Source organism: Myotis lucifugus, unplaced genomic scaffold (assembly GCF_000147115.1).
Source record: "Myotis lucifugus unplaced genomic scaffold, Myoluc2.0 scaffold_595, whole genome shotgun sequence".
NCBI lineage: Eukaryota > Metazoa > Chordata > Mammalia > Chiroptera > Vespertilionidae > Myotis > Myotis lucifugus.
The window spans coordinates 207,593-231,288 of record NW_005871643.1 but is presented as its reverse complement, the minus strand read 5'-3'; the positions used below and the strand labels follow the sequence as shown (position 1 = coordinate 231,288).

Below are 23,696 nucleotides of genomic sequence, written 5' to 3'. Positions count from 1 at the left end.
TATGTGTCCTCATGTGTGTGTTTTGTGTGTGTTGTGTGAATATCTGTGTTGTGTGTGTTGTGTGTCCTTGTGTGTGTGTCTGTGTGTGTTGTGTGTGTGTGTGTTGTGTGCATGCATGTGTTGTGCATGTGTTGTGTGAGTGAGTGTGTACACTGTGTGTGTGCACATGTTGTGTGTGTTCATGTGGTGGGTATGTGTGTGTGCACGCAGCATGGGGCTGTGGCTGCCAGGAGAAGGAAGGGAGACAGAGAGGGAGGGAGACCAGAAGAGACAGGACAGGAATGAAAGGTTCCAGCCAAGAAATGAAATAAACGCCCGCAGCCCAGCGGCGCTGGAGCCCAGCTGGGCCCTGGCCGTGTTTCATCCGAGCAGGACGTTTTCTGGGCAGCCTCCTCGCTCCCCTGGCGCTTCGCAGCTCCCATGTGTTACAGCCAGTGTCCGTGTAAATCCGTGAAGCCACACCACCTGCCCTGAGTGAGACTGAGGGGCAAGGGGGCCCAGGGGCGGCCAGAGACCTCCGTCCAGAGTCAGGGGTCGGCCCGCATGTGTGTCCAGGGAGGCGTGCAGCCTCCTCTAGAAGATGGGTGGTGGTTCCACCCTGATGCCTCCAGGGCTGCCGGAGGGAAGAGACTGTGGGTGGGAGAGGCCCTGGCCGGGCGTCCCGGTCCCCTGGGGTGCCGTCGGCGTTACAGGGATAACGTGCTCATTGGCCTCTTTCTCCTCGTGGGCAAGGGTGTTCACAGGGGTGTTCCCCGCGAGGCAGTGACGGTGTCACTGGCTGTCCTGAGGTGGAGGTGTGCTTCCAGGGATAGAGCTACCCCGGCCCCTCGTTAGCACTGACGGGACCTGACACCTGGCCTGCTCTGTGCCCACGACAAGGCGACCGAGCTGGGTGGGCATGGCGGGGAGTCGCGGGCGAGACTCCAGGCGCCTGCCGCTCACACCGCCCTCTCCATCCCGTCACCACAAGGTTAGAAATAGAGCGTTAGCTGGACGGCTGTGTATTTCCTAGTCGCTGTCCGGGCCTCTCGCTCCTTTCTCCTGCGGGTCCCTGAACGCTGGCCTTCCCTGCCCGGGACCTCGGCGCCTCTCCATTGCCGCCTCCGTGCGTTCAGCCTGAGACCCACCACGGCCCCCACACCTGGCCCAGTGGCCTTTGGGTGCCGGTCAGTGTGGGCCAGCTCACCACTCAGGATTTCACGACCGGAGCTTTTCCATTCAGCTGTGAAGTATCTAGTAATGATTTTTATTTTAAATGTTTACTAATCCACAATACTCTCTTTTTAATTTTAAAAGGTTCTTCAGTCTTGTTTTATGTAAAAGGTTTCTAAGCTTTTTGGCCAATGCATGCTCTCTGGGAATAAGATTCAAATCTGCATTAACCGTGGGAAGGGGATGGTGACGCTGTGAGGCCCTCCCTTGAGCCTCCGGCTCCTCCTGTCCCAGAGCGCCGCCTGTGGGCTCCCACCGGGTAGCCACTCGGAGGCCTTTCTGACGGGGTGGTTCCGTCCTGTCTGCCAGGTCCGGGACTAGAACTGCCCCTGGGACAGGATCGCGTCAGTTGTGCCGCTCAAGTCGGTCCTGCCTTCTGCTCTATAAAGAAATCGTTCGCAACCTCCAAAGGGCAGCTCGTTCCCGGGGTCGCTCCGTTCCTCTACACTCAGGAAACAGTAAGCGAATAGACTAGATTTAATGCGGGGCCGTCAGCACTGATTTCCCAAGAGGCCTCTCGCCTCCTCAGAAGGAGGGCCTGGTTCTCCCGCAAGCTCGACTTTGGATGAAATAATGGACCTCTTTCTTAGGAAAAGTCAAGCGTAGTTTTTAAACTCTACTTATCTCTGGCTTGATTTGAATTGGGACGATTCTTTTCCACGTTCCTGGATATTAATATTTAGATCTCTACACACTGTCCATCTGAGAGAATAAGCAGAAGGCAGGACCGACCTGCATCTGGGACAAGTACCAGAGGAGGAAGGAAGTGAAGAGATGCCTGCTCCTCCGCGTGCTCCTGGGCGCCTGGCTGCAGCACCTGGAGCGAGTGCTCCCTGGCGCCTGGCTGCAGCACCTGGAACGTGGAGGCCTCAGCCCCACAAGCCCGAGGCAGCAGCCGGCAGGTGGGAGGTGCCTAGTGCAGGCCCTGCGCCTCCCCAGGAAGGACCACATCACCAGGAGTCAAAGGTCATATTATTCTGAAAGGCAGCTGGGGTGTGGCCCGGGTAAAGAGGACTTATATCTGATCCCTGTCAACTGAAAATGCATGTGTTCACTACAAGCAGGCGCTGGCACTGCCTTTCCTCATAGATTTTGCAAATGGCGGCACCACAAGCCCCTTCCCCTGGCACGTGGGGTCTGAAGGTCCTGCCACGGGTGGGAACTCTGGTCACTGCTGTCCCACAGGCGCCGTTCGCCACACGAGGCTGGTGGGCACCTGAGACGTGGCGAGTGTGGCCGAGACAATGGATTTTCATTTGTACCTGAAGTGAATGAGTTGATGTACAAATCAGCTTCGTGGGGCTGGTGGCTGCCGTCTTGGGCAGAGCGGTTCCAGTGCCCCGACAGTCCTTTAGTGGCCACCAAAGGCAGAGCGATGGTGTCAGGGAGCTGGCCACCGCGTGGGAACAGCGCCATCCTCACACAGAACGCAGAAAACCGCTTTCTGCTTAAGTACGTGTTTCCTCATAAAAACCTAACTCTTTATTAAAAATTAACTGTGTACAAGAGGTTAGCTCAGATTAGCATATAATGTGCTCTAAACACTGAAATAATATGGAGAGAGGATTTAAGATATCTATAATAATAAAAGCATAATATGCTAATGAGACCGGATGTCCTTCCGGGTGACCTTCCAGATTAAGTCGCAGCGGGTGGGGGCTGAAGGTGTGGTGGGAGGGGGCTGAGGCAGAGGTGGCCACCGCGGTGGCGGGGACCAAACCCCTGGCACGAATTCGTGCATTGGTCCTCCAGGAAATATATAAATGCCTACATCTGTTACTAGCAATGGCCAGCTCAGTCAGCCACTAATTCATTGAACCCAATAACTTCTCAAGACTAAGCTGGGCCCAGTGGTCACGTGTGGCAGGGCTGACCTTAGGTCCAGTGTCTCTGTGAGAGACTTGGCAGGTCATTACCACAGGTGGCAAGACTGTTCCAGGAATCTAGGTGCCAAATAGCAGCACAGGTTACCTTTTTTAAAACTCTGGGACTGCCCTGGCTGGCGTGGCTCATGGTTAGAGCATTGACTGTGTGTTGAGGGGTTGCAGATTCAATTCATGGTCAAGGGCATATACCTGGGTTGCAGCCTCCATCCCCGGCCCCACTTGGGGTGCGTGCAGGAGGCAACCAATCTATGTGTCTCTCTCACATGATGTTTCCCTCTCTCTCTCTTCCCCCTTTTCCTCTCTCCCCCTCCCTCCCTTCCACTCTCTCTAAAAAAAATCAGTGGATTCGGGTGAGGATTAACCAAATACAACAACAAAAATTCGGGGGATAGCCAAGTGGGAGAAGAATCCAGTTTTGCCTATTTACTAGACTAGACCCGTGGTTGGCAAACCACGTCTTGCGAGCCACATGCAGCTTTTTGGCCCCTTCAGTGTGGCTTTTCCATAAAATACTACGTGCGGGCGCGCACGTACAGTGCAATTGAAACTTCATGGCCCATGCGCAGAAGTCGGTATTTTGTGGAAGAGCCGGTATTTTGTGGAAGAGCCACACTGAAGGGGCCAAAGAGCTGCATGTGGCTCACGAGCCGTGGTTTGCCGAGCCTCAGTTTGCCGACCACTGGACTAGACAGTATTGGAGAGGCTCTGGAGGCAGCAGGCGCTCTGAGCCTCCAGGAGGCTGAGCAGGGCCAGTCGCAGCCGGGCCAGGACTGCCATCCTGCCGCCCCCTTGTCAGCTCTCTTCACTGAGTGAGAGCGTTACTGCTGCAGACTGCAAAGATAATACATGTGAACCAGAGTAGACAAAGAAATAGAAAATAGAAAAGTAATGGCAAATTAAATTTAAAAGAGCTAGGAAATAAGAAAAATAGAGAAGTAGGAAGAAATAATATACGATTAAACTACAAGCCGGTGGAGGATGAAGATGGCAGGAGAACGATAGCGCGCCCGGACATGGCGAGAGGAAGTGCACAAATACTACGGAGAACGATACAAACAGAAAAGCAGCGCGGGCGCGTGGTAAACCCCGGCCTCGGAGAACGTACTGGCAGAGATTATACAACAGACCGAGCAGCAATAAACAGCAAGTGCCGTAAAGCAGGAAATTAAAGAACAATTAAAAACAATATGGATAGAAAATTAACAGGCTCAAACGACGTTTAATAATTGCATTAATAACTAACACTTACTGACTTGGTCCCCTGTGCTAGGCAGTTTGTACGCATTAACTTATGTAATTCAAGTTTAATAACACAATTAGGTCGGTTTTAAAATGTAAACAAGAAAGTTAGGAGGCATCAGAACGATAACAACAACAAGACGGAAGCTAGTGAGACAGACCTGCAGACGTGGTCTCCCGCCTGTGTGCTGTGGGCAGCCCCGAGGACCGGCCGGACCTTCCTGTCTGGACAGTGTGCAGAAGGGCCTGGCGGTTCTCCCGCCTGTTGGGAGCGCTCCGTTCCTGGAGGCATTCCCAGCAGTTAGTGTTCCAGCCAGAGAATTCCTGCCCAGTGCCTCGGGCAGGGGCAGACCCGCCACAGCCCTGCTCCCTCAGCACCTCCCAGGTCCTGCAGACCACGCCTGCTGGTTCTCGGATTCTTGCTCTTACTTCCTCTCCTGGTCCTAGTTCTGATGACAAACGTCCGGGTTTTGTAACCAGGCCTGATACATAGTAGGTGCTTAATGCATACTTTTTGAAAGGATCCTACTCTAACCTTTGTCAAGAGGTCTTCCTTCTCCTCCCGCCTTCCCGCCCTCCCTCCCTCCCTCCCCTCTCCCTTCCTTCCTAACCAGCAGGCAGGCTGTGGCTGACCTGTGGCTGAATTGTCTGCCTGCCCCCAAAGACTTATTTTTCATTTTTGTTATTCAGGGAGTCTTTCCCACAAAAGAATGACTTTTTTCTTCCCTTTTTTTTTCATTTTTCACAGACTGATACCCATATTTGAACCCCACCTTATCAAAACCTTGTACCCTCTAACCCTAGCCAACTCCCACCAGAAACCTGTGGGTGTGTATTCAGGGACCGGAGCAGTGGTGTCTTCTTCCTTCTCTTCCTCACTCTTTTTTTCTGGGACAAGTGCTGTCGCAGTGGCCTTGAGCTTGGTCCACAGTCATTCCTTCACTCGCTCATTTGTTCAGCGGGAATTTGCTTGGACTTGTAGTAACCATTGGGTGAGGGCAGGGACATAAAAGATCTACTGCCTATCCCCAGGCAACTCCCATCTCCGTTAAGCTAAGGGCTATGTTGAGCGGTTTCCTACAACCATTTAACTCTTCAAGGCCCCTGTATTCTGGAGAGAGCTGGGAATCCCTTGCTGACTCCCATGCTGGGCGGGTCCGGCAGCTGCTCTCCCCGGAACTGAGGCAGCAGGGACTGGTCCTCGCCCACAGCTCTGGGGTTGCCAGGGCGTCTCAGACACACCGAGACCTACATTAGCTGCAGACTCTCCTTCACATGCTTTGTTTAAATGTTACAGGCTAACATGTGATGTGGAACATCTGGGGTGTGCAGGAATCACACGGAAGGAAAGGACTGCTAACTCTTTTCTCAGCAGCCTCCGTGTGTGTGATGCATGTGGAAATGTGGTGATCATATAAAAAATGTCATTTTGTAACCTACTTATTTTACTAAAAATGCATTACGAGTGTTTTTCATAACATTAAACATGTCAAACATAACTTTAGTAACTACATAAGGAACCTGTTATAGGGAATGCCCCTAGTTTATTTAATCAGTCTCTACTGCGGACACTGAAGCTGCTTTCTTTTTACAATTTTAATAATTCTGTGGCAAACATCATAGTTAAGGGAATTAGGTGCATGCTTTCTGTTACTCCTTGGATACATTTCTGAAAATGGAGTCGACGGAGCAAAGGGCAGAAGATGTCTAACCCTTTTCTCCTGGAAACATCTATGCATTTGTTCTTCCCACCAGCAGCTCATGGTCGTCCCCAGTTCGCCACAAGCTCAATGACAATGACTTAGCCGTGTTTCGGATTTGTCAATTATCTATCTATATAAAAGGCTAATATGCTAAGTGTCCGTCCAAGTAATGACATCACATAACAACGCCCGGCTTCCTCTCCCTAGCGACTAGCCTCCTTGCAGTTTCTTCAGCCCAGGAACATGACTTGCTTTATAGTCGGGTGGAAACATTTTACACTTCAACCTAATGTCTGTGAAGCATTTTCCCGTGCCTCATCTCATTTGATCCTCACAGAAGTCCTGGAGTAGGTACATAGGAGACTCAGTGGAATCCTATTTTCTTTTCATTAGCCAGAAAACAAAGATTTAGAAAGCTTAGAAACTTGACCCGACTGAAAAGAAGTAAGAAATGGTGGACCTTGACAATGACTTCAGGTTTTCTCACTGCATAGAATATAGTCAAACACGGCTGCCATTAAATATTTTACCCTTTGTTCTCCCTGCATGATCTACAATAATAATCTGCTTCGTGTTGATATTTATATAATCTGCTGTGTTGCTGACAATTACCTGAAAGAGAAGTTGGGGTGCTTCACTGGGCTGGGAAAAGTTTAGCTACATCAGAAAGCAGGTCCAATTAAGCAAGTTTACTCTAATCTATAAAAGGCTACGTTGACTCATCCATGCATGATACATATAAAGCTCTCGCTGGCGCCAATCACACACGTATGTTTCGATCTGTCATTGTCGATTGTGAATTTGGTTGACACTTCTATTATAGAGAAAGGGCAAATAGCGATACTAAAATATTTCTTCTAATTAATTTCCTTTCAATGTGCACGAATTTGTGCACCAAGCCACTAGTTAAATTATAAAAGGGTGTCTCACTTTCACTTGACTTTAATTTGTTTCTTTTTGATTACTCGTGAATTTCTTCATGTTTATTAGCCTTGTAAATGTATTCTTGAAATGTCCACCTTTTTCTCAGTGACTTCCCGAACTCTTCTGCAGTGTGATGTCCCACCACTGCACTGAGGGCGTGTGGAAAGTGGAGAAAACTCTGCTTCTAGATGGCAGGACGCCCGTGGAGGAGGCCTCCCCACCCCGTGTGCCATTCTGTGTATTTCAGTGGAAAGTTCTTCGGCAGGAAAGCCGTTGTTATCCTAGAAAACTAAAGGCAGATCTGTTAGTGGTACTGTTATTGATCTTAAAAAGATAAGAACCAAGCTGCAGTGGGAATATAGAATACCTTCTCTCTCCGTCTAGTCATTGCCCTGGCTTCTCCGGACCCGCCACAGCCACACGGCTGGGGTATTTCTGGGACAATATAAAAGGGAAAAAGCTAAAATTTAAAAAGTCAGTCCACGTTCCATGTGGACAAGAATCCCAGCCTAACAAGGGTCCCACATCAAGGATGTGAGTGGGAGGGCCGCGTGCGTTCACAGTCTGTATGCGGCGGTCTTCAAGCCTTTCTCTCACATCACCTGTAAACAGTTCTGAGCGAGACGCCTCCCTGAATGAAGAAGGCAGCAGGGAGGCTGTGCCCCCTGCACCCCCCTCCGTACCCCCCACGCTCTGCCGGCCGCAACCCTGCAAGCTCTCAGCGCCATTTGAGTGCATTAAGCAGCCAGCTCTCTGGTGACATAGCAATTAGGGGTCTGAAATAGATTTGGTGCGTCACGGAGGATAAGGGCTTTGAAAGTTTCTGTTGTGATTACAGCTTGTACCTCCCACAAATAATAGGCTTCAAAATAAGTGGCTGCCAGCGCGGCCTTTGTGGCTTTGTCTCAGTGATGGCATGTAAGTTGCTATTACTGTCCTGGCTGTACTTGAATATGCCAGTCTCTGGGCGTGGAGTTGGCTCCGTGTCTCTCAGCGGCATGTCACTGTGGGTCTGGTTATCTGGGGTGATGGCTGTGTGGACGGCAGACGAGTGAGAGGGGCTTCAGCTTCCGTGTGATGGTCAGTGGCCTTGAGGTGTCCACCCCGAGTGATGGGTGTGCTCCGTGGAGACCCCATCACGTGGAAGTATGTGTGTAGCCTCCATGTGCACCGTGAGTAAAGGATATCTTTCAACAAAGCAAAGCAAAATCAGAGGTTATAAGAATAAAACGAAGAACTTAGGGCTGTAGAGAGTCAGCCCATCAGATCACTTACACTGAGAGTAAAACAAATGCCCTTTGCTTGAATTACCCAGAGTTGGCTATGAGCAAACATAATAGTCTCTTACAGCTTTCTTTCCGCAGCGTGTGTGTGTGTCCGCGTGCGCACGCTCATTCCTGGGGTGCTGTATGTTCTGAATGTGTGCTCAGTCTATGAGAATACATGCATGTGTGTTCTGCACACGGTGCCGATGTGTGTAAGGGGACATGTTTGGGGGTTTGCAGGTCTGAGTGCGGAGGGTGTCTATTCAGATAGAAATAGTTTTCTGTCCTAAGACACCTCTATTTAGCCCAGACAAACTGAGCATTTTTTTTCTCTCTCTCTCTCTCTGAAAAGATAATTAAACAATTTGTAAGTTTTAACTTCCTGTGTATACATCAAACCTACGGAGTCTGCAGGATGTGGAAACGTTCTGCGTAACAGTCACATTTGCACTTTTAATAGAAATAAGAAAGCACCTGACCCTAAAGCTGGGAACTGTACCCACGTGAGGGGACGGCCTCGACCAGCCCCTCCCATGTCCCACGTGCCTGACATGGCGGCATGAATGCTGGGTGTTCGCCACAGGTGAAATAGAAAAGAATGACACTAAGAAGGTGCCAGGGTAGATCTCGATCCCAGAGCCCACTGACAGGTGCCCTCCAGTTGGATGGCGCTAGGTGCTGGCAGGATGGTGCTGGTGGGCGCATTGGCAGGTAGGGTTGTGTCTGGATTGTGACAGGGCACCCATAGATGGCAGTTAGAGTGCGTGGCACAGAAGGCTGAAGAAGTGACTTGTAACAAAGGAGTTCGCATGTTACCAATGGACAGAGGGCAGGTTGACTGTCTTACTGTACAGTCTCGGCCAGGACCCCGCAGTGCAGTGTAAGAGAAGCCGAGCTGACCAGCAGTGTGGTCCTGCGCAGGGTGGCATGTCAGGAAGTAAACCTGGGCGTATATGTCTCAGTACAGGCCGTCAAGGCTCTCGCGGGTATTTCCTGGGTGTACATGGCCAAGTACAGGCAGCCAGGCTCTCTCAGCTGTTTCCTGGGCTTACATGGCTTGGTATAAATGGTCATGGAGGTCACCCACCTGAGACCATATATCTCTCCACAGCCAGTGCTACTACATGTTCCCTCACGTCTTCGCTTGTCCCTCTCGGACATTGTCTAACATCTGTGAGGTGCAGGCACTGGTAGGCAGCGTGGAATCGGCCAGGAGCCCCACATGGTGCTCATGGTCTGGCGGGGGAGGACATGCCCGTGGCAGCACCAGTGCCTTGTGATGTGACAGAGGACAAGGCTGCCCCCAGGAGACCATGCTAGGGGCACATGGGACATGTGCGCACCCTCAAGGTGGAGACAGCAGGTGTGGGTGGTGGGGACTGGGTGAGCGGCCCTCTGCTATGGGAACTCCTGAGTGGCGGGAGGGGGTGTTGAAGCATGAACCACGAGCATTGAGCAGGGCAGGAAGCGCAGGCCTGAGGGGGACACGGACCCTCAGCTCGAAGCCACTGAAGGTGGAGGAGGGGTGGGGAGGAGGTCAGAACTGCATTTTTAAAGGTCGCAGCTCTTTAAAAGAGGTGGGTCTGCAGTGGCTGAGATTTCCCAGGGAGCATCCTGGCAACTCGGAGCAGCTCTCGGAAAGCTCCCTGTAAAATGTTGGGAAAACACCTGCCGGGAACCTGGTTGCTCCAGCTGCCTCGGTGGGAAACGGTGGCTCTGGCCGTGCCTGCCCTGGTGAGCGTGTGGGTGCCCGTGCGGGTCACAGGGGCGGGGCCTCTGTGTCTGTGTTTCCCTCCCTGGCTGCCCACCAGCGCCGGGGACAGCCCTGAGCTCTCTCCCCCCGCCCCCCCCCCACGCCCGAGTCTGGGCTGCTGGCATCTGCCTGTGTGCAGGCCGAGCTCCTCGCGGTGCTGACATCAGCCGCTTTGTGGCACCTCAGCGCATTCTGGGCTGCAAATGAGAGTTTCTCAGTGCCAGGCTCACTTGGCTGTCACATCCGGTGATGAATTCTCTGCATCAACCCTGTGCTACTAAGGGGAGTTCAGAGGAAGGAGGGTAGGAAGGGCGGGCCTCAGCCCAGCGTCACTGCTCTGGGTCACAGTCAGCTGCATGGATGCTCAGGACCCAGGCAGGCGGCCCCTGGGCCAGCTCAGGGCGGGTGCAGGGAGACGGGATCAGGGCAGGTGCAGGGAGAGAGGGGATCAGGGCAGGTGCAGGGAGAGAGGGGATCAGGGCAGGTGCAGGGAGAGAGGGGATCAGGGCAGGTGCAGGGAAAGCCTAGTTTTTTTGGTCTAGAAAACGTGTCCAGATCTGCTCTTTTGCGATGGGTGGGGACCTCCCCTCATGCTGCGGGGAGGAGCTGAGCCCCCCACCCCCAATGCCATAGTCACCCCTGCCCCTGACCCCAGATATTCCAGGAGCGTCAGGCCTGGTCTGGGCCTCCGTCGGGTGTTCGGAGCAGAGGGCTGTTATCTGGGAGGGAAGGAGATTAGTGCCTTTCGCACACACACTGCGTGGCTCACACAGTCCGTGGGCGATCGAGGGCGGGGTCATGAAGTCGCCGTGCAGCACGTCCGGCCGGGCTATCCGAGTGCCGGGTCCTTGTAGGGGTGCTCGCTGACGCAGGTCCTGTCGGAACCGTGTTGCTGTTTGGATGCTCTGGACTGAGCCTTAGGAAAAGAATGTACAAATGGAGACCAAGCGTCGACGCCTGGCTCACCCCCTCGAGACATCTTCCCACAGGCCAGGCCGAGGCGCTGGCTGAGCGCCCTCTTCTCCCGGGTCGCCCTCTGTACTCTTTGAGGTGCCTCCTCAAGACGGGGTTCGCCTCCCTGGAACCTTCCTCGCAGCCGGGCTGTGCATTGCTGGGTCCTGCCTTGAGTCATAGTTCCCCCAGGTGTGGTCAGTGCCCGCTGAGGACAGGAACGGCCCCCAGCCATTGACATGTGCCGGAGGCGCCTGGGACCCGGGGCTTGGGGAACTCGGAGCTGGAAGGGCCCTTCGGAGGCAGTTGGCAGCCTTTTTGTTTTTCTCAAGGGGGACTCGGGGCCAAAGGGGTGGGAGTGCCCGGCCAGAGTCAGCACCGGGACTCGGGCCCCTGGACCTGCAGGGCAGGTGGTCTCACCTGACGGAGGTGCGGGACTCGGAATCACAGGCACAGGGAGGCCCCAGCCACTGAGGGGGCGGGGGAGCGACCACAAGGACAGCCTGCTGACCAGTGCCCCCTGGCAGGCCCTGAGCCGCCTTCTCAAGGCTCCTCCTTGTCATCCTCATCATGTGCTCCCACCGCCCTCACAGCCTGACTTCTCTCCTTCTTCCCTTCTAGGCTAATGGAGGTTGGCAGGATGCGACTACCCCCTCATCAGTGACGTCCCCTACAGAAGGCCCTGGCAGCGTTCACTCCGACACCTCCAACTGACCTCCCCGCACGCGCATCCCGGCTGACCCTGCGCCCGGCGGGCGGGGCCGGAGGGAGGGTCTCCCACGCTGAAGCGGTCAGACCGGAGGCGCAGCCATCAGCAGCCACCATGAGCTCCTCCCGCTCCTCCCGGGAGGCCCTCCGGCCAATCTGGACACTTCTTTATACTCTGTCCCCTTTTCTGGGTAGAAGCCAGCCTTCCCTGCCAGCAGCATCAGCCTGGTGCCCTCACCGCCCCTGCCCCTGCCCTCCACTCCCTGGGCCCCTGCCCGCTACATGTCACTGAAGGATATTTTCAACAATTAGAGGAATTTAAAGAGGGAAAAAATGCAAAGAAAACAATAAAAGCGTTTGTATGTGTTCACGCTGGTGGTATGAGGAGCCACGTTACCTCATCGAGCCCCGTGCCAGGCAGCCCTGTCTCCCATCACTCACTACCTCTCACAGGAACCGCCCCGCTGCCCTGCTCCTCGGCCTCCCCCGCCCGCTGCCTCCCAGCCCGGCTTCCTTGGGTCCTGCCATAGCCGGGCTCCCGAAGGCGCTATGTCCTGGGTTCAGCTCCGCCAGGTAGATGCCAGGCAGGAAGTCAGCAACAGGAGAGGGCGTGGCCTGGGAGGCAGCGTCCAGGCTTCTCGTTGTCCTTGGACAGCTCCTGGCAGAGGCGGACTTGGGGGGCCAGACGCTGCGGAGCCAGGTGTGGGTCATCGTGGTGCCAGGTGCGTCACAGAGGGGGGGTCGTTCTCTCCTGAACCCTCCCTTCACATGCACGTGCACACATACCTGTAGGCACATGCACAGGCTCTCACATGCACCGCCCCACGATCAGCCACATGCCTCATACAGATGCCTACATTAGTAACAGTGCCATCCGCCTTGTGAGCCCATGAAAGAGACTCTGTGAAGGACACAGACAAGCAGCCCGCGGCATCCAGGACCAGCGACCACACACACACACACACACACACACACACACACACACATATGCCAGAACCACCCCACAGGGCAGGCCAGCTCCCAGGGTCCCTCCCTGCTGGCTCTGCCCCAGCCTCAGGCGCGGGCAGGCGTGCGGTGGAGCGCTCTGTTCTGTCTTTGTCTGGGTGCTAGGGACCTTCCATGAACTGTTCAGTTCTGTGCACCACGTCTAGGTCTGGAGGACACAGTGGCATGAGAGCTCGGCGCAGTACCTGTTCGCTGGCTTGTCTGAGGACCTGCGAGTGGCGGAGGCGGGAGGTCACGGTCTCAGCGAACTCCTCAGGTGACAGTCACGCTGTGGGCCTGTCCAGGGAGACGTGCAGGGAAGCTGTCGTCTGTCGAGTGGGCAGTGCTCAGCTCTCTCAGGGCCTCGTCCCGGATCTGTGATGCACAGACGGTTCTGGCAGGGCTTGCGAGACAGGACGCGGGGGCCCTTCTCCCCGAGCTGCAGGGTGAGGGCGGGAGCAGCATCTCCGAGAGAAACTGGCTGAGGTCAGGCGGCAGCGGATTTCCTGGTCTAACATCTGGTCACATCGGCCCTCCGTCACCGTGATGGCAAAGGCAGGTCATGGCTGTTGCTTGTTTGGTTGCTTTGGTCTGTTTGGCTCCTTAGAAGAGAGATAACCTCCCACATGGAAACATCGGCCCTGGTTCTCTCAGTTTGTGCTTGAATCTAATGCTGGCCTTGCCAGTGCCCAGGCCCGGCTGCTGCAGGGCGTCCGGGGTGTGGCCCTGAGGGCGGCTCCGCGTGGTGCACCTAATGGGCAGAACCTGCTCCCGCGCGTGTTGGAGGGCGTGCGTGTTGGACGGGAGAACGGGGAGATGTTGGGATCATGCTGATGAGGAGCGTGAGGAAGCCACGCCGGGCCTCTGTGCACCCTGAGCCATCACCGGTCGGGCTCCACGCAGGGTGCCGAGGGCACCGCGTCTCCATCCAGCCGAGGAGACCCGTCTCGGGCAGGGACGCGCGGACGCAGGCACAGGGATACCTCGAGGACACCTGACCTTGGGCGCAGGGTTCTCCTGCAGCCGCAGGAAGCCCGTTTTGGGCTGAAGGGTTCCCATTTCGGGTCAGTGGGAAGATGGGAGCAGAGCGCGGTGCCCGCCCTGCGGCAGCTGCACCTGCTGTCACCGCCAGACGCAGCCCTCTTTGCACCTTTCCTTTCTCCCTCCACGGCCACGCCCACATCCGCGTGGCGCCAGGAGGTCTCTCAAGTTAAGCAAACCCTGAGAGCACAGTCAGCCAGCGGGCGGGGTGGACAGAGGGCCTGTGGGGGGCAGCGCCCTGGAGCTCCTGCCCCTCAGGACCACCCACCCGTGTGCCCAGGACTCCGCTTCCCAGGGACAGGGGAGCGAGCAGTGTCCTGGCCGCGGTGTCCCCTGGGGTTTGCCCACCTGTAACTGCTCATCGCCCCCCTTGCCGTCCCTCGCTCCTGGGTGGGGTGGACCCCCGCACACGCTTCTGCCCGGTGGCACCTTCGTGACATGGTTTTATTTGGCTGCTGGTTGCCTTTTCTCTCACTTACCCTCCCCCCTTCCCTTCTGAGTTTTATTTTTCTGCCCAGAAAAAACCTGACTTCGATACCAAAAAAAGATAAAACTACAGAAACTCAAATTTAAAGAAAACTTTTTAAAAAAATACTCAACAATCCTCTCAGCTTTATTAACATTTTCCATTGTTTCTTGAGACTCGTGTCTTGTTCTTTGTAGTACTGATGACGAACATTTGATAATGAATGTTCTTGTATATTCAGATAAAGGGAAAAAAACCAAAAAAGCGGTCTGGATTTAATAGTGTTTATAATAAAAATTTTAAAAATGACCCTCACAGCACGAAAAGCAGGACGGGGTCGCCTCTGTGCCCACGCCCTCATCTCCACGTCTGTTTTCTCACGGAACGACCCGCATTGGCCATGCTCCCCATTTCTCTTTTATTTTCTTGCATTTGTGAATTAGTTCAAGAATGCTAGACAAGTGTCGAGTTGTGCACACCCATTTCCTGTTCCACGATGTTTAAAAGTGACCGTAATTCATTTTGTAAACTAAAAAAAAGAAAAAAAGAAAAAAAAGTTGGGATAGTGAGCATCATAGAGGTACAACTTAACACGTTATTATGTTTCTTAACTTTGAGACCCAGAAATGAATTCTTTTTTTCCCCCTTTATTCCTGCTCTTGAAAATATAACAAAAAGAATGATGTTTTGTTTTGTGTTATTTTTGGTTTGTTTATAGGGGTGCTTTTTTTTCATTGTCAGGAGTATGATCTTGCTGTTTTTTTCCTTACACATGTACCAAGGCGGTGTGAAAAGATGGCAGCCGGACAGAGGCTGTTTCTTGCTGCTTCGGTTTTGTCCCAGAACTGAGCTGACTTCACAGAGATCAGGCCCATGTGGACATCACGCCCTGCGCCGGGAGTGAGTGCGCACCTGCAGGCGAGGCTGGGTAGCCAGGGTGCCTCCCCGGCCAAGGGGACTTTCCTTGCAGAGACTCCCGGGCGACTGGGATGGGCTGGGGGTCCTGGCTTTGGACAGGGTCCCGGATGTTATTCTCACGCAGCCTTTCGGCCGCCGTGCAGCACACGGTGAGACTGGCTGGGCTCGGATGCTTTTTTAGTTCCAGGAGAAAAGAAGGCGGTATTATCAGGAAGGAACTCTCTTTTAAACTCTGTCATTTAACAAATGACCGCGAGTTCCGAAAGCAGCCAACACCCGGGTGAGGAGAGTGGAGAATCAGAGCCGGGCAGCGGCACTTCCTGACGGTCTCTCCCCGAACCGCCGGCCGCTGGTTCTGTCACAGCCGAACGGCCGCGAGCTTTTCACATCGCCTTGATGGTTCACTCCCTTGTGCGAAGCTTTCTGGAATCTTATTTTTTGTAATCTTTTTTTTTTGCCTTTTGTTAAAATAAATGAAACATTCAATGTGTTCCCCCTTTTCTCGCTTCCTCCTTCCCTTCCCTTTGGCGCTTCCAGTTATTTTGAAGTGTTTCCCTCGGCTGTTGGTTTATCTCTGCTTCCTACCCTGCTCTTATATTCAGAGTGTAACCCTGCGAAGCTCTGCCCTGTTTGGTTTGAAAGTTGAGCTTTTCTGCTTCTGTGAGCACTGGCTTCGTTCCTTTGATCCGACGGAAGCTCTGTGTTCTCGATGATACTAACACGGTGTAGATTTTACAGTCTCCTAATTTGTACTGGTAATGCATATTCCAAATAAATAGTTTCTTTTGTTGCAAAAAATACACTTGTGTGTGGTGTAAGTGTTCTCTTTCACATGCTGTCACTTTTCTTCCCCCAGCGGAGGGCCGGGCCTGTTCGGACTGTGGTCTGTCACCCTAGTCATCTTATAGTCTTGTACGTGGCCCTGGGGCCGATGACTCGGCCACAGGCCTCACCCAGGAAGGGAAGGATTTTTTTATCCTCACCTGAGGATGATCTTTATTGATTTGAGAGAGAGAGAAAGGGAAACATCATGAAACATCGATCAGCTGCCTCCTGCATGCCCCCTACTGGGGATCGAGCCCGAAACCTAGGCATGTGCCCCGACCGGGAATTGAACTGGCGACCTTTCAGTGCATGGGAGGATGCCCAACCCACTGAGCCACCCTGGCCAAGGCGGAAGGAAGGACCTTGTATGGGAAAAAGTAGCCGTGCTGCAGGAGGGCAGAGCACCCCCTCTTGCCTGCTTGTCTGTCTGTGGCTGGTGCCCCACCTCCCCCAAGCACCAGCTACAAGTCTAGGCAGGTGCTCATACAAATTTTAAGTCTGCGAGTCAGCTCTTTGCCAGCGACTCCAATTCCCTTCTCTTTTTCTGTGATTTGGTCCCAGGAAAATCATGGGACCTAAGAGATGTCCCCAGAGAAGGGACCGAGGTTGGAAGGGCTCCGCTCTCAGCAGCAGGGGGAGCCGCACAGGTCCGCACACCCCCCTGAGTTGTGTCTGCTCCCCACGGACGCGCCTCTCCCCTGCTGTCGCACTCCCTGCGCCCCGACCTCTGGGGCCAGAGTCTGTTAGAAGTGGCGTCCGGTGTCCTGGCTGGGACAGCGCCCAGCCCGCAGCGCCAGGCAGTGGTGGGACTTGTGCTCTGGCGGCCCACTGTGCCCCTGGGGCACCACCTGCACTGTTTCCAGGGCTCCGTCAGGGCCCAGGGGCAGGTCTGTGCCCAGTGTCCCCATCACCCTCTCACCTCATCACCGTTTGATTCTAATCAACAGAAAACAGCAAAGGAATGGAGAGTCGATGGGATAAAATTATCGTTTTTATGAAGGGCCAGCCTGAGGGCTCCATGGCCTCAAAAGTATAAGTTCACCTGCGAATGTTGGTGTTGAGAACATGGCCAGAGGACAGAGGCCTCGGGTCCCCTCTTCCGATCGGAACATTGGGACACGGGGTCCGGTGTGCAGGGCGACTTCAGGCCACTTCCCTCCTCAGCTGCCCAGACTCTGTGGACCTACTCACCCCAGCTCACTAACCAGAGTGATTACTGAACTGTCACAGCAAAGCGACCAAAGGACACAATGTGTCCACAGCAGAACCCAGCCTGTTTCACCCGAGAGCCGGAGACGCACTCCGGTGGGTGCTGGCCTCGTGTCCAGGCCGTGCCTCCGGGATCTGGCTCCTCCCGGGCTGTGCCCCGCCCCCCAGGAATGTGCCCTCCCCCCCTCCGGTCCCAGAGGGGACAGGTGTGAGGGCTCACCTCTCCTTCCGCTCAGGTTCCTAAATGCCCTGGCCCCTGGCACTCAGCACACATGGGCGTTTGGATAGCTGGCCACCTGTCACACTAGTGGCCAAGAAGAATAGGCAAGAGCAAAGCAAGCCCACGATGCTCCCTGCACAGGACCCACCAGGAAAGCGCGACGTCCCTTCCCAGGCGGCTTCCGCTCTTCAGTGAGGAAGGTCCAGAAAGGGTGTGGCCCAGGCCTGTGCGCCCAAGACTCTCTCTCCCCGCAACATGCTCCATGGGGGTGCTGTCTAAACTCGGGGCTCAGCACCAGCCTGTGGTCCTGGAGGCAGCCGTCCACCTTGGACGGTCACTCCTCGGGTTAATCGCTGCTGGAGGGGTCCCCTGGGAGAGCCGAGTTCCAAGGCTTAAACGCACAAAATCTGAGGTGTTCCCCCATCGTGACTCCTGCCCGCGGTCCTCGCAGTCCTCCTGACCATCCTGGCCGAAGCCGGGTGACCAGAGCAGGTAACAGTGTGTGACCACCATGCGTCATCCAGAACGTAGCCTCCTCTGGAATGGCCGCGTGGACAGGCGGGAGCGCAGGTCTTCTGAGCCCTCTCGGTGCGGGAGCCCAGGAGGCTGTTTCTTTAACCTCATGTCTGGACTGGCTGGAGTGGGGGTGGGCGCCCCACTCTCCTGACTCCCAGAGAAGCTCACGGTACAGTAGAGGGCGGCAGGGCCGCCAGCCCTGGGCCACTGAAGCGAAGCCAGCTGCGGCAAACCTCCAGGCCCCTCTGGGCCGTGTGGGTGGGAAGATAAGTATAAAGGGCTGTGGCAGTGACCACACCCAGGCCACACGCCTTGGACCACTGTGGTCCTGGCAGACCTCCGGGGCCCATGCAAAAGGCAGGTCGCCTGGACGCCTGGTCAGATCAGTAGGTCCACTTGTTAACGTCCAGGTCACGCTGCGCCCGGAGCCGAAGTCACTCAGCGCACGTCCAGGGCAGCTCGAGGCTCCTCGCCGCGCCGCCTGATGGCACACAGGCCCAGAGCTGGAGTGCCCTTGGTAGAGTCTCCATTACTGAGTGCCCAGAGAGAAACTGGAGTTCAAAATAAAACGCTTCCCTCCTTCTAAGTTCAAGCTCCAGGCAATGCCAGTCCACAGCTGTCCCTTCCCTGACACCCCCCTGCCCCCACCGTGTATTCCCAACCAGACGTCCTGCTCTGTCCCCAGAACCAGACGTCCTGCTCTGTCCCCAGAAGCAGGGACACCCCTTCCATCGAATGGGGTGGCCACGCCAGCCCCTCCTCGTCAGTGCCCACGTTTTCCAAAAGAAATTTGGAAAGCACTGCACGCCAGGCTCCTAGAGGCTCCCCTACCCCAGATCACAGACCGGCAGGCTGAAGGGCCTCGGGGAGACGGCGTCTGGGAGGAAGAGAGAGCTAGGAGAGCCGGTGAGGAAGCGGGAGGAAACCTCAGCCCTCGCGCAGGTGATGGGTGAGGGTCACCTCCTGGAACTGAGGACAGGCCTCTGAGTCCAGCGGGGACTGCAGCCTCTGCTCCGCCTTCTCACTCCAAAAACCAGCTCTGAAAGAGGCAGGAACTTCCTGCAAGAGGCCCCTCCCCGCTGTCTCCCCAGGTGCTCACTTACATATTCAAGGCTTATCTCCAGACCCACTTCCCCACCAGCCCAGCCTTCCTACTCCCAGGCCTGCCTGCAGCCACGGTGGCCCTACCATTGTCTGTGCCGAGCTCCTGTCTCAACTGGCAGACTTCCCCTGCCACCCGCAGGCGGCACCGGTGCCCGAGGGGGTGTCCGCCCACAGAGCCCTGCACCCCTTAACCTGGGGATCCCAGTTCTTACGAAGCAGCAGAAACTTTCCTCCTGCCATCTCTTTGGGGTTTGCCTGAGGCTTCTCTCCTGTTGCCCCCCAACTCCTGTTAAGCAGAGACAGCCAAGTTTAAACAGCCCATCTGCCGCCCCAGTTCCATCCCTCTGGGCTTGTGAAGAGCTCTCTCTCTGCAAGTCCCGGCTCCTGTCCCGGGGGTGGTGTGCTCGGCACAGACGGTCCTGGACTGAGCGGTCTGAGCAGGGGACCAGCTTTCAGGACCCTCACCGCTAGCGGGACCCGCACGGCAAGACTTTTTCCATAAGACAAACAATTAAACAAAAAAACAACCTTAACCTCTAAGCCTTTGTTGATGACTACAAATGCATTCCTCAATTTATAAGTGTGGGCAAGAACTTACAATTGTGATGTCCACTAACAAAGCCCTCAGCTGGGGAGCAGAGCGAGCTGGGCTCGTGGAACAGATGTGGATTGACTGGAAGCAGCTAATCCCCCGAGAGCAGAACAAGAGGAAGCTCTAGAAGCCGCTGCCGGGATGTGGGACCGATTATTTAGAACATCATGCTTCGGGCAGAGGGGGCGGAAGTGGGTAGGAACTCCTGACCCAGGAGCAGGACGGTGTCGGCCTCCCCAAGCCTGGACGACGGTTTCTCTACCTGCCCCAGTCCCATCTCACCCAACACAAACCTGGCCGCTGAGTGCTGGGCTACGCAGGAAACAAGATCACTAAGATCAGTCAGCAATTGCTGTGTGTGTGTGTGTGTGTGTGTGTGTGTGTATTTTATTGATTTCAGAGATGAAGGGAGAGAGAGAGAGAGAGATAGAAACATCAATGATAAGAGGGAATCACTGATTGGCTGCATCCTGCACACGTACTACTGAGGATTGAGCCTGCAACCCGGTCATGTGCCCTTGACCAGAATCGAACCAGGGGCTCTTCAGTCTGCAGGCTGATGCTCTACCCACTGAGCAAACCGCTAGGGCTAGCAATTGCTTTCTTACTGGTTGCTCTGTTGAGGTAAAGACACAATGTTAGAAGGATAGAAAATAAATATTCTGAATTTGGGTGGACCCTCCTTAATCTACCGTCCTTTTCCCACAGGCTGAAATAGCACTGCTGGTGGCCCACGGCCTCCTAGCAACCCGAAATTCCTTTCCTCTTCCTGCCTGCAAACCTCGAGCGGTGCCAGGAGCATGGCCCCGTCCGCAGGCCCTCACACACTCGTTCTTGAAGCAGGCGTGTGTCTGTGAGCCCACCTGTCCCTCCAGCTCCTCAGTGTGTCTTGGCCCAGCCTCCACTTGTGACTAAGTGTCTCGTCTCCCATGTAAATTGTTGGCTAAGGGGCCAGAGCTGTCCCGGAAGGAAGGACCGTGTCACCTACACGGATAGGTGCCCAGGCCACAGGGAGGGAGAGAGACAGGCAAGGAGAGAGGGGGAAACTGGAGCGCAGAGGAGGGACAGGAGGAGGGGAATGGGAGGAGGAAAGCGAGGAGGAGTGCGGGAGGAGGAAGGGAGAATAGAGGGGGAACGAGGCCATTCAGGTAAGGCCTCAGGGTCACGTCACATCCTTCTCCCTAAAGTGAGGTCCCTAGCATGGGGGTAGGAAGAAGCCAGAAAGGGGGAGGAGGTGAGTAGAAGAGAGAAAAAGGTCCCCAATACAGTGCCCAGCAGGTGTGAGGACAGCCTTCCATGGTGACCTCACGGTGTCGCTGCAGAGCCGCTCTGCCGACCCCATTTCTGAACATCAAGTCTGTGGTTTATTTCCAGAACCTAATAATTTAGCGTAAGAGCCCGGGTGTGTAGCAGGCCTGTCCCGGCCGGCGTTTGGTTTGCATGCATGGTCTTTGCAACTACCGTACATTTATTCTCTCATCCAGCAAACGCTAAAGGCACTTGTGCCAGCGTCAGTCTGGAAGTGAGGGCCCCAACATGGCCCCAAAGCTCTGTGGCCAGGGAGCTGAGATCCAGGGGTCGGGGAAACAGGCAGCAAACAAAATGCAGGAGTAGACGAGGGGTGGGGGGCGTGCTGTGCAGGAGAAAGGGGGACCAGGTGCTCCTGTGAGTGCTGACGGCGGCCTGGGGGCTGGCCGAGAGGGTGCTGCGAGACGCTGCTACCCTCGGGATCTGAGAAGATGGTTCCAGGCAGAAGGGCAGCCGTGCAAAGGTCCTGTGGCTGGAGCACACCTGCGTCTGAGGAATCGCCCAGGGCGGCGGAGTGGGACAGAGAGCCAGACGAGACCCAGGAGACACGGTCAAAACAGTCACGGGAAGGGTGCGGGGGTGCGGGCGGGTGGCACAGGCCAGATAGCCCCTTGTGTGGCTTGGTCAGGACCTGGCTGTTCCCTGAGTGAGCCTGGTGGCCTTGGAGGGACCAAGGCCGAAGGATGACATCATGCCACTTAAGAAAATGTGCCTGGACACAGGGAGGCCGGCAAGAAGGAGACCTCGGTGTGCGGAGCCGATGGTGGAGCAGACCCAGAGAAGCCGTGCCGGTCCTCCTCAGGGCCTGCCTTTGCCCAGCACCTCCTGTGCCTGCCACGACTCTCCCGCTCGAACGCCTCCCGTGCCAGGACTCAGTGCCCACGTTGTCCATTCTGTTTACGTCCCAGTTGCGTCCCAATTACTCTCTTCCTTCTGCTTCTGGTCTAAAGTGTGGTTTCAGCCCTGACTGGTTTGGCTCAATGGATAGAGCGTCGGCCTGCGGACTGAAGGGTCCCGGGTTCAATTCCGGTCAAGGGCATATACCTTGGTTGTGGGCACATCCCCAGTAGGAGGTGGGCAGGAGGCAGCTGGTCGATGTTTCTCTCTCATCGATGTTTCTAACTCTCTTTCCCTCTCCCTTCCTCTCTGTAAAAATCAATAAAATATATTTTAAAAAATAAATAAATAAATAAAGTGTGGTTTCAGCCGGGGTCACTCAATGGGGCTGGAAGGTGCAGAACTGTCGCCCGATGGCAATCAAGTGGCAATCAAGTCCGGAGAAGACCCGGAAGGACTCCCACACTCCGCACGCCGTGTGGCTCCGGCTGCCACGTGGTAAGTGGACAAAGAAATCTACCAGGAGCCACGCCGCCACGGCTGGAGGGGGTTCCGCCTGCAGGGTGTCTCAGGAGCCCCGCCCGGTGCCCATCCACCTGGGATGGCAGCCCACAGGGGCCGCGCTGAGGGTTCTGCCGTGAGCGAGGGAGACGGCAGGTTCCGGAGGGGGGCGGGGGCGGGTGATTGCCGGCCTCCGTGGACGCGTCTACCGCTGAGTCCTGCTCGCTGATGCAGACCTGTCTCCCTGGAGTCTCTTGGTGACATTTGTTACTTGGCATTTCAGTCCTTAAGCAGAAATTCTCTGCTTTTCACTGAATTGCTCTCCTTTGCTAATGTCTGTCTCCCGAGTCCCAGGCCGGGCGTTTGACGTTTGTTATTGTACAACAGCATCATTTGCTGAGTGTGGGAAAAGGGTTCCCAAGGGGGGATGACTGATGATCTCGATCGCCTCCCGCTTCCCTCTTCCTCCAGCCACCGCAGCCGCCACCGCAGCCGCACAACCGCCACAACCGCCCGATCGCTGTGCTTTCTGGCTGTGGACCTGTGGCTGTCTGGCTGTGGACCTGTGGCTGTGATCACGTGCTCTGGCTGTGGAGGGCCAACGGGTATGGGTTGTGGGGTAATAGCATGTGGTGAGGTCACGACCTTGCCTCATGGGGTGACGAGAGCCCTAAGTCAGGCTCTGGTCCTCCAGTCAAATGTTCCCCGGAGCTCCGGAGCGCCAGGCCCTGCTCTCGGTGCCGGAGTCACCAGTCAAAGAAAACTTCCTAGTCCCCGCTCTCAGGTGCTTCCTGTCCCGCGGGGGAGCCTGGCCTCATCACACAGACCTGCGTCTGCAGCAAATAGAAGACAGAGCGCGGGGAGGGTCTCGGGAAGAGAAGGGACATCACGGCTCTGCGCTGCCTCCCAGGATTCGCTCAGATGCAGGAGGGAGGCAGGTCCAGGCAGGGGGGCGTTGGTACAAAGATGTGCTGCAGGAGGAGGGGACTGAGCAGGGACCAGCCCCTGAACACAGGCCAGAGAGCACCCAGACGGTCCAAGGAGACGGGGCTGGGGAGCACGTGGAGGCCATGCCACAGCCACCATCTCCTCACCCCTGTTCCAGAGGCCACTCGGAAGCTGCTGGGTGTGGAGCGCGGCTGTGACAGAGGAATGGCTTGGCCGTCCATCCCCAACATGTGCCTATGAGCAGCCACTCTGTGCCTGAAGTGGGAATAACTCAGTAAGCAGTTCACACTGGTCCCCGTGAAATCACAGGTGGGGCGGTGCGGAGCAGCCCGGGCCCACGCTGTAGTGTGCCCATGCTGCGGCTAACCGCCGTGCGGTCAAGTTGACTCGAGATTGGTGAGTGTAGAGGGGCCGGGGAGGGGAAGGTCCGGCCGCTGCGTTGAGTGGGCTCAGCTGGCCTCCGCTCCACCTGAGCGCCAGAGCCTGTGAGTCCCCACCGCTCTCCCTCCTGGGCCCTGGCCCTTCAGCCCGCGTGCGGCTCGGGGTGTAAATCTTTCCAGGAGAACTGCTTCTCCTGTGGGCACAG

The 23,696-nt window shown here is 55.6% G+C and overlaps 1 protein-coding gene across 1 annotated transcript in view; it reads left to right on the top strand.

The window, feature by feature from the left end:
- The window catches only part of LOC102436527 (pre-B-cell leukemia transcription factor 1), a 193,575-nt gene extending 177,725 nt beyond the window's left edge, over nucleotides 1–15,850 (top strand). Inside the window, 1 exon segment of the mRNA XM_014446981.2 lies at nucleotides 11,555–15,850. Coding sequence (XP_014302467.1) covers nucleotides 11,555–11,647 — 93 coding nt within the window. The 3' untranslated portion in view covers nucleotides 11,648–15,850.
- The last annotated feature ends 7,846 nt before the right edge of the window (nucleotides 15,851–23,696 follow it).